We start from the raw sequence: 13549 nt of genomic DNA, 5'->3' as shown, positions 1-13549 counted from the left end.
CGTGCCCGCAGTGCTGTCCCCACACACCCAGCCTGGCTGGGGGGACAGCGGGGTGTCACACTGCAGCCCCTCCATCCTCACTGCCAGCCCACTCCAGGCTGGACCACCATGAGGGGCTGCGCTGTGCCAGCCCGACCCGAAGGTGATAACGTGGGGATGGGATGGGATGGATGGGATGGGATGGATGGGATGGGATGGATGGGATGGGATGGATGGGATGGATGGGATGGGATGGGATGGATGGGATGGGATGGATGGGATGGGGTGGGATGGGATGGGATGGACGGATGGGATGGGATGGGATGGGATGGGATGGATGGATGGATGGGATGGGATGGGATGGGATGGGATGGATGGGATGGGATGGATGGGATGGGGTGGGATGGGATGGGATGGACGGATGGGATGGGATGGGATGGGATGGGATGGATGGGATGGGATGGGATGGGATGGGATGGGATGGGATGGATGGGATGGGATGGGATGGGATGGGATGGGATGGGATGGGATGGGATGGGATGGGATGGGATGGGGTGGGATGGGATGGATGGGATGGATGGGATGGGATGGGATGGGATGGGATGGGATGGGATGGGATGGGATGGGGTGGGATGGGATGGATGGGATGGATGGGATGGGATGGGGTGGGATGGGATGGGATGGGATGGATGGATGGATGGGATGGGATGGGATGGGATGGGATGGGATGGATGGATGGATGGGATGGGATGGGATGGGATGGGATGGGATGGGATGGATGGATGGATGGGATGGGATGGGATGGGATGGGATGGGATGGATGGATGGATGGGATGGGATGGGATTGACTCTCCACGGCTGCGGATGGACCTAGAGATGTGTCCCCGCCACAAACTGCTTTCCCCGGGCACAGGCTGGAGGATTCCCCGGCACTGGGTGTGCTGGAGCAGCAAACCGCCCGTCACCCGGGCGGGGAGAGCCGGGTACACGGCTGAGCTTTGGCCTCGGTACCACAGGGCGGGAGTTTGGGATGGCGAGGGGCTGGACCCACCCCCGGCTTTACCCGGGGGACCCCCAAACGGACAGAGCCGCCGGGACAGCAGGAGCACAGCGGAACGGCTCGGTACCCGGGAGGCGGGCGGTGGGGGTGTCCCCGTGCCCGGTCCCCGCCCCGGCGCCGTCCCCGCCCCGGAGGTTCCCGGGGAGCCCCGGGGCCGGAAGCGGATGCGCGGCCGGAGCCGGCGGCGGGCAGATGGCGGAGTGCGGGGCGCAGCCCCCCGGGGCCGGCAGCGGGGCTGCGGGCGCGCCCAGCCGCCACGAGAAGAGCCTGGGGCTGCTCACCACCAAGTTCGTGTCGCTGCTGCAGGAGGCCAAGGACGGCGTGCTCGACCTCAAGCTGGTGCGGGGGCGGCCGGCGGGGGGCGAGGGGCGAGGGGCGAGGGCTCCCCGGGGTGGGCTCGGAGGGGGAGCGGGGCTCCGGCGGGACCGGCCCTCCCCCGGCTGGAGCGGGCTGGAACGGGGAGAACGGGACACGGCGGCGCCCGGTGCAGCAGGTGGTTTAGGCTGGATTCCAGGAAAATTTCCTTCACGGCAAGAGTGGTCAGGCAGTGGTGGAATGGGCTGCCTAGGGCAGCGGTGGAGTCACTGTCCGTGGTCAGAAGGCTTGTGGATGTGGTGCTTGGGGATATGGTTTAGTGGCTGGGATCCATGGTCCTGGAGGAGTTTTCCAGCCGTACGGATCCTGTTTCTCGGCTCTCGGAAAGCGGGGTCCCCGGGATGCGGCAGAGTGCCAGCCGGGCACGGAGGGCTCTGCACTGGCCGCCCTCACTCCCCCTCTGCTACTCCTTCCCAGCCCTTCTCCCCACCCCATCGGGTTGTCCCAGGCACTCTTCTTTCCCGAGGCCCTCGCCAGGTGTTTGTGTGCTTCAGTTGCAGACCCGTTTGACCACCTTGTTCTCTTTTGCGTTTTTGCCCTGCGCTTTATCACTGGCACCATAATGATCCGGCCCTGCAAAGCCTCAGACATCTACAGAAGCACCTACAGAAACTGTCCATACAGCCCTTCACGCTCCCCGCACACACCAGGAGGGGGAGCGTGGTCAGAGTCACCTGCCACAGGTTGTCCCCGATGCCTTCAGGCAGTGCAGTGCTCTGTGAATGCATCTTGCTTCTGTGTTTTTAATATCTTCACCTAGAGGAAGTAACACTGTGACATGTACAGTACTTAATCTCTGGCTTTTCCTGTAGGGGAAGTTCCTTTGCTGTGGTTTATGTAAGCACCTCTTATGTGGGCATGTGTGTGAGACAGACAAGTGCCAGAAAGCCCCAGTAATGCAGGGCTGGAGGAGTTTCCTGGCTCCATTCCTGTGCCAAATTGTTTTCTCTTTGAATTTGACAACATCTTTCTGCTTCAAATGTCCATTAAGTGGATTCATGTTGTTCAGTGTGATTTGTGTAGTTGTGTGGTGTAGGGTCTCCAAAGTCCCAGCCTGTCACTGGTGGGTGACATGGTTCCTGTGCTGACCTGCTCTGTGTGCACTGCAATGGACATTGCTGGTCCTGGCTGTGCACACATTAACCCTTACTGGGGTCAGGTAGTGGAAACAGTGCCATTCCTCGAGTCCTGAAACCTGAGGGGAAAAGGGTCACGTGAGCAAGGCAGGGAGGCTCCAGGGTTGCTCATGTTTACTCTCCACCTGGAATCATGTCTTTCAAACAGGAATCTCTTGAAAAGATATTGATTCTTTGTCAAGTGGCATCAGATCAGCTTTAGAAAAGACCTTGGGAATGTCGATTTCACTGAAGTGTTTGTTGCTCAGACAGCTCTCATCATTCCCTTTCCCATCTGCATCTCTACCCTGAGGGAGCACTGAATTTTTAGGCTGCTGAACTACTGTTTTCTAGCACTGCTTTACTACTAGAGAATGGTGATTTTTGGATCCACTGCAAGCAAGATTGCTGGAATTTGGTTTGTGTTTAGTGGGGAGGCTGTGGGGTAGGAAAAAAAGAAGAATGAGTGACTTCTTCTCATGGTCATATGAGATCAAGATCATGGCTGTGTAACTTGAAGCGCTGGAACAGGAGAGGTATGAAATGGGGAGCAAAGTACTTGGCCAGGAGTTAATCTGATGGGTAGGAAGGAGCTAAACATGACTGAGAGTTTGGAATTAAGTGTCTTAACCTTTTTCAGGCTGCAGATACCTTGGCTGTGCGACAGAAGCGACGGATCTACGATATCACAAATGTCCTGGAAGGCATCGGGTTGATTGAGAAGAAGTCCAAGAACAGTATCCAGTGGAAGTGAGTGGCAGAGATGGTCTGAATTGTTCACAGGTCCCTTCTAGTGCAGGTTTAAGTGACAGTGGGATTAAAATACCCTGTGCAGAGGGAGGTTCCTCAGTGATCCATGCTCTTGCCTTCCCCAGCTGGGCTGTGCTGATGGCACAGTGAGGAAAGCCCAAGTATGGATGGTGTCTCTCTTACAGCAGAGGTGTTATTTTGGTGAACACGAAATATCTGCACTGCCTTGGGCTAGAAAAGATGCCAGTCATGGCACTGGAGGTAGGGAAGAGTCCTGCTAGACTGGGAAGTAGAAAGATGTACCAAACATTGCTGTGCTGGGAGGTGGGGGTCGAGAACAGGTACAGACATGGCTTTCCAGGCAATCTGGCATTGATGTTTGACACAGGTAGGAGTAAGAGGCTGGCAGAGAGGTTGGGGTTGGTCCATGTGCCTCCAGAGGCTGATACAGCTCACCCATTTTTGCTTTACCCAGGGGTGTGGGTCCTGGCTGCAACACACGTGAAATAGCTCACAAACTGATCGAGCTGAAGGCAGACATTGAGGACCTGGAGCAGCGGGAACAGGAGCTGGAGCAGCAGAAGATGTGGGTTCAGCAGAGCATCAAAAATGTTACAGAAGACATGCAGAACAGTCGATATCCTTTGTGTGAACTGATGGCTCTGTCTCTGTGTTCACTTGCTGGGCTGGGGAGCAGAGATCTGAGGGTTTGGTGGATGCTGACCTGTTGCTGCTGGAGAAGCTGCACTGAAAGGGTCAAAATGCAGCACCTTGATTTGAAATTAGGGTAACTGTCCAGCCTGGAGACCTGCTTTTCTCTGCATCCAGCTTCTCCTCTGGCTTTTGGAAGTAAAAAATCCAGTAATGTTTACCGCACTGAGAAAAATGCTTCTTTCTGAGTCACAGGTGCCACTTTCTTGAGTGCAGAGCAGCTCTTGTGGCTTAACTATCTCAGGATGTCAGCTCTGATGGGCATGGAGCTTGCAGACCTCACCTGCAGACCACTTCAAAGCATGGCACAGAGAGCCTTCTGGGAATGGTGTTTCTTGTGCTCAGAAAGGAAACACCAGGTGTCCTTTGAGCTCTGTGTCTGTGCAGGAAGCTGCAGCCTTTCTCCTTAACCTTGGGAACATTAGCATATGTGACACATGAAGATATCTGCAAGTGCTTCGCAGGTGAGGAAATGGTACTCCATTGTAAAGATGTGATGCTGCAGGCTTGGCAGTCTGTCTTCTTTCTCCAAGAAGGAGTGGGCAGCAGACCATGGGCTGCCCAACAGCATCAAGTGGAATATAATGTCAGCTCTGATGCTGTCATGGGTTTGAGCTGTAGCTTTCTTGTCTCCATTAGAAGGGACAGGCCATATCTTTTACTTGTGCTTAAAGAATAGAGATGGTGCTCCTAAGGAAGTCTTCTCTTGCTGGGTTTCATTGTGTGGGTGTATGTGTGTTATGTTAGAAACCCTCAATTTTAAGGGCTTGGGTGGGCAATGTTCTAATGACAGGAAACAAATTTTATTGCACAACAGAAACTGTGGTGTAAGCAAGGAACTAGTATTAAAGGTGGTCCCTCAGCTACATCATTTCCCCTGCCAACAAGAATGTAGGAAGGAGACAGTGGAGGACAGAAGGGAATGCACCACCTGCTCTGCTCTCACTCCCATTATTCCTAAAGTTGGAGGGGGCCTGTATCAAAATGTCCTATGTTCTGTCTCTGGGCAAAAGTGAAGAAAACCCACAGGAGTCTTTGTTTCTTCTGCTGCCAGTTCTAATGATAGATGTAAGACCAGATTAATGCCTGGTGGCCGGCATGCAGTGGGGGAGCCTCAGTACATGAACTGCTCTTCCCACCCAGCTGTGGTTGTGTGGAGTTGCAGCTCCTTTCTGCTTCAGTGGGTATTTGACCTCCCCTGACCTGGCAACCTGCATCTGCTGGTTGCTGCAGAGATTGAAGCTGTTTATCCTGGCTGCCTCCAGCCAAGCATAATCTCACCTGTGTCTGGCTCTCATCTCCTCCAAGCACTTTTCTCACCCTGCACTTCATCAGCTCCTCTGTTTGCTATCACTGCCTTTGTGCTTGTTCACCAAGTTCCTGCTGGTGTAACAGCTGCATCACCACCCCCTTGGCTTTGCTGTTTCTTCTGGTTGAAGCTGCACTTTTAGGGGCAGGGATTGTGTTTTCAGTTTGACAGTGCTTGGGGCCAGATCACTTGTAAGAGTCTGGAAGAGTTTACTGGAGACCAGCAGACAGCTCATTGCTTGGCTGGTTGAGTGTTTTGCATTTCATTGCACCTGCTTTTTGTAAACTGGTTTGTGTCTGAGGTCAGACCTCACCAAAACATGCAGAGATTAGATCTTACTGAGGGTAGGTGTCAGTTCCCTCTAGAATGGAGGCTTCATCCATGGTTTTCCATTGCCTATCCAGTTTTCCTGTATGAATATGCCTTATATTACTCATTTTCCTCTCCTGAACACCTGAGCCGTACAGAGGTTCTTTGGTGGACCTCTTGAGTTCTCGAACTGTGGTGCAGGCTGAATTTCAGCTCCTGGTTTTTCTAATTGACTGCTACTGAACTTGCTTGCTCCAAGATTTCCACTCTTAGACTCTGTCAAATAGGGATTAATTAAAAAAAATAAAAAAGAGAAGTAAGACTATGTCAGTTTTTAGTGACTGGGAAACATAATTTCCCCATCTGTTGCTGTGATGAATTTTGCACTTGCAGATTCAAAAAGGAAGTGGAAACCTACTGGGTGCTGTTTTGTACAAGTATTTGGGACATATTTATCAAAGGAGATACAAACCCAGCACCTGTCTTTGAAACTAACGGGTCTTACAGCTTCAGCTTCAGATGGCTTTGAGCTTTATTATGCATTTTAATGCCTTTTACCTTTTTCTTAAGTGTAGATTTGTTAAACAAGTCCCATCTAATTGACAAATCCCATGCTATTTTTAATCCCTTTACCTTTCGCTGATCTGACTTTTGATCATCTGCCTGAAATTAAGGGAAGTGCTTTTCTCTGTCCACTCCTCATTACTCAGGGGATCTTCTGTGTTAATTACCAAGTGAAGCTTAATCAGAATACTGGGGAATTGTGAATATTAACCACACTAAAGCTTAAACATTCAAAGTGAAAGCTGCTTGATCTAAATATGTCAGATATTCACAGCTTTGGTATTTCTCTGTTCATGTTTCTCTATACCCAGATACGGGCTGGGAGCTGCTTGCCTGTGACTGTTGAGTTATTAGGGTAGTATTAAAGGTGGTCCCTCAGCTGCAGAACTTGGAAAGGAAGGATGCTGTCAGCCTGGCTTCCAGCCCCACATGTGCTACTCTGTGGAGGGTCCAGTACAACTAAGGTTGCTCTGGCCAGTAGAGACCGGGGAGTTTTGGTTTCAGGTGTTGGGACCCAGCCTGAGGTTGGCAGCCTGGCTCTGAGCTTGGTTCAACCCTGTCTCTCTGCTGGCAGTGCAGCTCTTCTGTTTCTAATTCACATCTAAAACCTTGCGACTGCAAAATGAAAGATACTTCTCTTAGGATTCAGATGTTCTTATCAGTGAATTTAAGCCAGTTCTTCCAAGAAGAAGAGAGATTAGTCTTGGTAAGGACACTGCTGAAAAACTTCAGGGTTGCATTGGGAGAAGCATTGCAGGTTCTTTGTGCCCTGGGCCATTGGCACATTAAGAAACGGTGTGATGTGCTTGGGGTGTAGATGTCTTCCTTCCAAGGAGGATTGCCAGGTGAGGGGGGCTTGAGGAGGGGCTCTTCACCAGTGCTTAATTAACATCACAACAGCTTGTGCCCAGGAGGCCTGACTGGTTCTGTTTTCACAGGAGACACCCTCCTGGTGATTCGAGCCCCATCTGGCACACGTTTGGAGGTTCCTGTCCCTGAGGTGAGAGGGGTAAATTCATGGGCAGAGTGCAGGGGGCTCTGTGTGTGTGTGTGTATGTACATGTATGTTTTTCCTGTGGAAAACTGATGTGCCGTTTGAAAACGGTTTTAGTATATGTGTGTTTTGCTTTTTATTTTTTTCAGGGCCTGAATGGACAGAAGAAATACCAGATCCACCTGAAGAGCACAAGTGGTCCCATTGATGTTCTCCTAGTAAACAAAGATACTTGGAGCTCTCCTCCTGTCGTACTCCCTGTCCCTCCCCCTGAAGACCTCATTCAGTGCCAGGCAGCTGCACCCTCAAAACCACAAATCCCACCACTCGCCCACTTCCAGGAGGCCTCTGTTCCCAGCAGCACCCAGCCCTCCACACCAACACCCACCAGCACTCAGGACCATGGCCCTCCCACACAGAAAAATGCAGGCACAGGTGAGAGGGAGCTGCAGGAGGCAAAAATGGGCTGGTGGCTGGTAGAGGAGGGTACATTCCTTGGCCCTGTTTGGGCTGGCACTGCCGGATGCACAGTGTTGAGAGCTCCCGGCAAAGGGGCACCACTGCCTTTGCTGCTGCTGCCCTTCCTTTGGCCTTGGTTAGTGGGACTGGCTGTGCTCAGGGAGATCAGGCACTTGGCTTCAGCCAGTAGTGCCAGCCTATAGGAGCACCTGCAGGGGAGAAGCTGGTCATGCAGGTTCATTGATCAGCAGGAAGCATGTCCAAATACGGACCTGGAGGAAAGCAGGAAAGCTTCCTGTGCAGCTGCCTGGCCAGCACTGCCAGCGAGGCTGAGCCTGTGCTGCAGCTGCCTTGGGGCTGGTGGGAGATGACATTCCTGGGTGTGTCTGTGGCTGTTCCCAGAGTGTGATGTCCCGGCGGCAGAGTCCAAGGGCAGTGGTGACTTCGAGGGCCAGCCAGGGGCGTTGGACACGCAGCTGCTGCAGTCCTCAGCCTCGCTGGACAGCAGCTCTGTCCTGCCCAGCACCTCTACCTCCTTTGAGCCCATCAAGCCCGACCCCACAGGAGGTGAGTATGCTGCTTGTTTCATGTGTTGCTCCAAAATCCTGCTGCTGGGAGTGAGGGAAAGGCTGCTGGGCCTGGAGGAAGGAGCTGAACTCCATTCTGCCTTTGCTGTCAGCCAGGGTCTGCAAAGGATGAGTAGGCATTTCCCTGTGAGGCTGCCAGGAAACATGGTGACAAGGTGACTGTGTCTTGTCTAGTGTCCTACTGCTTTCTGTGACATCAGTACTAGAAAATCTGCAAGGGACACCTGCATGACACACATCTCTGCTATTACATGTAGGGTTATTCTCTTTCAATCCTTTCTGTAGAGTAAGGTCCTATTTTTGAGGCTGCATGAAGCTACAGAATTTTCAGCCACCACTGAGAGCACCTTTGTAGCTCAAGGAGTTTTCTGTTTTAGGAGAACCCTTGTCTCCCTTTTCCTCCTTTGCTCAGGAGTACTTCATCTGTCTTTAGTGATCTTGTGTTCTTAGTGACCTTGCAGTATATATTTGGGAAGCTCCTTGATGTGCTTTTAAAAAGATCCCTGGAGCTTTATGCCAGGAAATGGCAGGCTGGCCCAAGGAGAGAAAAGCATCCTTTAGGTAAGCCACACTGCTGGAATGTTTTGAAGCCCAACTTCCCTGCAGAAACAGTCGAGGTTAGGTTATGGCTAGAAGAAGAAATCTTACTCAAACACAGCTCACACAAGTGCTTTTTTCACTTCTGCTGCTGGCGTGTCTCAGAGAAGCATGAGCTGTCTGTCTGGAGTCATCTTGGTTGTGGAATTAGGCCTTGGATGTCCACATATCTTATCACTGTGCCTCTCCAAAGGCATGTCCTCATCCTACACAAGGTAATCAAGGCAGTGTACTGGGTGAGGTTTACAGACACAGCTGCTGACAGTGATAACATGCTCATATCCCAAGGCTCCTACAAATTTATTTTAAAGTAGTGGAGCCCAAGTGTTTTGTTGCTTGTCATTGCAGCAGAAATATCTGACACGGAGTATGGGAACAGAATTTTTGGATGATTTGGGTTTGTAAAGAGCACAGTAGGTTTATGGGTGATTCTGCTGTAAAGCATTTCAGACTCTTCATGTAATGATCCAAACCATCTGGTTTGTTGTATTTGCAGTACTGGAACTTCCCAAAGACCTGTCAGAGATGTTTGATCCAATGAGAGGTACGTTCATTCCCCGACCACAGCTTTTTTCTGTGCCCATCTATCCACAGAAAAGGGACAATTTGTTTGATTCACTCCCTTTTGGATTATTTTGTGGATGTGGTTTTGTAAGGTGCTTGTGGTCATTGGTGGCTGCTGACCCTCTACTAAGAGTAGTTAGACTATCTTAAAATCATTGGTTTCTGTATGTATTTTTCTCTCTCCATGTTTCCAGCAACCTCTGTTAGATCTTGCCTGCAGTGCACCAGCAAGGGCTTTCCTGTCCCCATGCTGACACTAATCTGCCTTCAGCCTTCCCATGCTCCTCCTTCAGCTTGTCAGCAGTATGGAAAAGAAAAATCCCTGCTAAGTCTTGTGTCAGCTTTAGCTGCCCAAGGATAATCCAAGGAAATAATCTGGGGAGATAGTGTTCTCTCTTCAAAATACTTCTCAGTGGTGGTGGAGCTGGTATTTTGGAGCAGTAGGGGAGGGAGATGCTGTTACCTGTGTTTGGAATTCTGACTCTGTCCGAGGAGTGTCTGTGAGTTGCTGCCTAATGGTGGGACAGACTCTGGGTTAAGGGCAGAAGAGGTGAAGGAATTTGGTCTGACTTAACACTAAACTGGGAAATTTTTTATCAGTACATTTATTTCTCTTAACTGCTGGTAGAATACTTTGTAGCCCCACAGCCAGGCAGGGCCAAGTACACCTAAGCACTTCAGTGGTGGTCACAGGAGATGTACAACAGCTGTCCCTAGTTCTGTGCTCTAGCAGATCTTTGTGCACCCAAAGGTGCTGCCTTTGGGTAAAAGTCCCCACAGACCCAAACACAGACACGTGTGAACCTCCAGTCGTTGTGCTCTTAGCCCTGTGCTCCACAGTCAGCCTGGAGAATATCCTTCCTCCTTGCCCAGCACCTCTGCTGCAGATAGTGAATGAAGCCTTGATGATGTCTAAGTACATCTGAAGTTTGAGTTGACAATGTGAGATATAAACTGCTGCAAAGCCCCAGCCATGTAGAAAATCTAACTTACCCAAAGTAACTCTACTGTGTCACTATGTGGATGCTATTGTAAAGGAGATGTTTGCTGTCTATGGTAAAGTATGTGGGTTTATGGAGTATTCTTCCCAGTTTGGAGGGGGAAGATAAAAACTCCAGGAGCAAAGGACAAAACAGAGTCAACAGCTATAGAGGCAAAACTGAGGACTGGAAGAGAGCAGCACTGCAGAGCTCAGAGGAACGGTCCTTGCAGCACACTCCATGCAGCCTCTCTCATCCCTGTGTGATCCCAGTAATGTTGCCCTGGCACTGGCAGCTGCTTTAAGGCTGTGCAGTCTAAGCCACAGGAGCTGGAGTTCTGCCATAGTGTTTTGTGCTGGAATTACTTTTACTACATGGTTTTATCTCTTCTAAACACAAGCCTCTTTCACTGCCTGCTGCACATGCTGTGCCTTAGCCAGAGAAGGGATAACAAGGGTGGGGAAAGCGGGGAGCTACTCAGGAGCAGACCAGGAGAGCAGACTGTTTTGCTACCATGCTTGTCTCTTCCCCAGAATGTGTGAACTCTGAGCTGCTGGAAGAGCTGATGTCATCTGAAGGTGAGTCTCAGAGTCTCCTGTCATGGTGTGGCCTTACTGGGAGGAAGACCATGCTGTGTAACTTTACCCTGCTGGCAGCCTTGTGACTGCAGACTCGCCCTCATCTTTTTCTGGGCTCTGGACACAGACTCAGTTCTTGCTGTCCTGCCAGTCCCTGAGATGTGAGAGCCAGGAGTCTCTCCAGTTCTGTGAGGCTGACTGAAACAACCTCAAAGACTGTTCCTGTGAGGTTTGCTGTGCTGCTCAGTGCCACTGGCAGCCCTCAGCTGGGATGGGAGTGCCGAGTTTTGTAACCAACCCTGGCCTTCTCTTTCCCCAGTGTTTGCTCCCTTGCTCCGCCTCTCCCCTCCACCTGGAGATCACGACTACATCTATAACCTGGATGAGAGTGAAGGTGTCTGTGACCTCTTTGATGTGCCTGTCCTCAACATCTGACTTCTCAGTGTGGCTGTGAGCCCCGCAAACACGGACTGTTTTGTAACTCTTTGGAAAGTGTCTATTTTTGGATTCCTTTTGTGCTAGAGCTCGATGGCCAAGTAATTCTGAGATGCTCTCAAATGGACTCAGAACCAAGAGCTGTGGACTTGCAGGCTGGGAGCCTCCCTGTAGTTTGCTTCTTCCTCTGGTGCCCGTGCAAGATGCACGTGCAGCTTTCCCCCTGCATCTCTCCACTGGATCCTGGGCCTCACTTCAAAGGGGCTGTGTTTTGAGTGTTCCCAGTTCACCTGCAGAGTTTGCCCACGTGCCTCTCTGAGCTTCCTCCAATCTGCATGCCTTGGTTTTTCCTGCACTCCCAGAGGCACTTTGCACCTCCTAGGTACCAGCTGCTACAAGGAGCCCCAATACCACGGTCAGTTCACAAGCCCAGATGTTGTTAGTTAGATTTCTTTGTGTTAGTGGTTCGGATTGGGGTAGTTTTATTTCCAAAAGGCATCAAGAGGAAAAGAAAAAGGCACCAAAGTGTCTATTTCTTTCAGTGACTTCAGACCAAGCTAGTATGTTTTACAAAAAGCACTTTTTTTTAGCCAGCTGTGCCTCCTAGTGGGATTAAGGAGCTGAGCGCTCCTTGTGGGACCCAGGAGCACTGAGCCTTTCCCTGTTGGTGCATCAGCAGGAGTGTCTGATCTGCTTTCACCAGTCTGCTGATGCACAACCCCAGGGGCTCCAGCTCCTTGTCCAGCAGCTGTGCTGTTTCTACAGGGCTAAAGCAGAGGTGCCAGTATGGTTTTGTTTTTAATTTTTGGTTTTGCCTGACTGAAGAGATATTTGATATAAGACTGCTCCAGCTGGTGCCTGTAAGGTACTCCAGGGACATCAGAGCCTGCTCATATTTGCAAATAGCTGAGTTTTTTCCAACCATTGCACTTGAATCTGCAACTGTCTGAAAGGTGACCAAGCAGTTACAATTCAGTAGTACTTTGCTGTGACAGGTTATGTAGGTGTTGTCAAAATAGTGAGCTTTTTTTACCCCTTGTTCTCTCAGGATCAGGTTTTCTGTATATTTGAATTTGCTCCCTTAGTGCCCATACCCACCCTCCCAGTTCCTGATCCTGTGGCAGGTCTTTACCTACTGCAATGCTTTCTCTGCATCATTTTTCTGCAAGATTTTCTTCATTGCTTTGTAACAGAAGGTCTGCTGTTGGGTTCTTTAGGATCATCAGCTGGTACTGGGACCTTGTGCAGTTTAGTTGGAGTAAAAATGTCCTGATGGATTTGTGTTGTATTTTGCAAGCCCCAACTTTGGGTTTTGGTCAGATCCTGTGAGTGTCTTTAGTTTTGCACATCCTCCTGCCACCACAGTGGAAGCAGCTGTGCTGCCTTTCCTGCTCTGCAAACTGCTGATCAGAGAGCCAGGCCAGGCCATGGCTGGCTGCTGCAGAGAGGGAGCTTCCAGCCATCCACTTGAACAGCTGATGTTTGATTTCTCTGCGTAGCTGCTTACTGCCTGTGACCCACACAACCTGCTGCAGCACCAGTACTAAGGCATGTAAAGTATGAAGAGCCTGCAGAGGTGAGAAGAGTATCTGCTTGGGACCTGTGTCCCTGGAGTGGCTGCTCAGGCCCTCTCATTCTGCATGGGACTTCTCCACAAGGACTGTTCGTTTTTGCAGCAGCAAAGCACTGGCAGCCTCTTTGGGAAAAGCACGAAGAACTCGGGAGGAGCAATGGGACACCAGTTTGGCAGCAGGCAGCTGTTGACAGCCGAGGTGTGAGACCCCTCTGGGGCCTGAACTTCAGCCTGCATGCAGCCAGTCCCTGAACCTTCCCCCTGCACATGGGAGCTGACCGGAATCCCTCGGTCCTGCGTGTTAACGAGGCTCCGTGGCCTTGGTGTCGCTCGAGCTCTTCATGTCCTGCCTGGCCCTTGCCCTCCCTCCCAGTGTTCACGTCCGCCACCAGTTAGATGACCTCCCGAAAAGGATATCTAGAGAAAAAAAAAATTTACAGTTGCAAAATGAACTTTTGATTCATATATAAAGATTATTTTTATACTTTTTTTCTTTTCCAAGGAAAGAAAATTGCCTGTCATATTTGTAACAGAGTGTTCTCTGACGTCAATAAAGAAAAACTTTCCAGAGTTTCTCACCTTGCCCCAGCCTGTGCCTCCTCTCTGCGCT

General features: G+C 50.8%; 1 protein-coding gene across 3 annotated transcripts; it reads left to right on the top strand.

Annotated features, from left to right (window-relative positions):
* Positions 1–1219: 1219 nt before the first annotated feature.
* E2F4 (E2F transcription factor 4) lies at positions 1220–13512 on the top strand (the record flags this gene model as incomplete). 3 transcript variants are annotated; one of them, XM_083869999.1, is made up of 11 exons in its annotated part: positions 1232–1378; positions 3170–3279; positions 3755–3918; positions 4413–4454; positions 7111–7172; positions 7316–7601; positions 8028–8192; positions 8915–9024; positions 9306–9353; positions 10887–10931; positions 11251–11318. In XM_083869999.1, 9 exons carry the CDS (start codon positions 1232–1234, stop codon positions 9348–9350), a joined length of 1131 nt encoding a protein of 376 aa, XP_083726125.1. In that variant the 3' UTR covers positions 9351–9353; positions 10887–10931; positions 11251–11318. The 3 variants fall into 3 exon arrangements, with proteins under 3 accessions (XP_083726126.1, XP_083726125.1, XP_083726124.1); XM_083870000.1 differs by lacking the exon at positions 8915–9024 and having other exon boundaries at positions 1220–1378; positions 11251–13512; XM_083869998.1 differs by lacking the exons at positions 8915–9024; positions 9306–9353 and having other exon boundaries at positions 11251–13512.
* Between the last annotated feature and the right edge of the window lie 37 nt (positions 13513–13549).

Source organism: Zosterops lateralis (genome assembly GCF_965231275.1).
Source record: "Zosterops lateralis genome assembly, chromosome: 12".
Taxonomy (NCBI): Eukaryota; Metazoa; Chordata; class Aves; order Passeriformes; family Zosteropidae; genus Zosterops; species Zosterops lateralis.
This window is presented reverse-complemented; position numbering and strand designations above follow the sequence as displayed.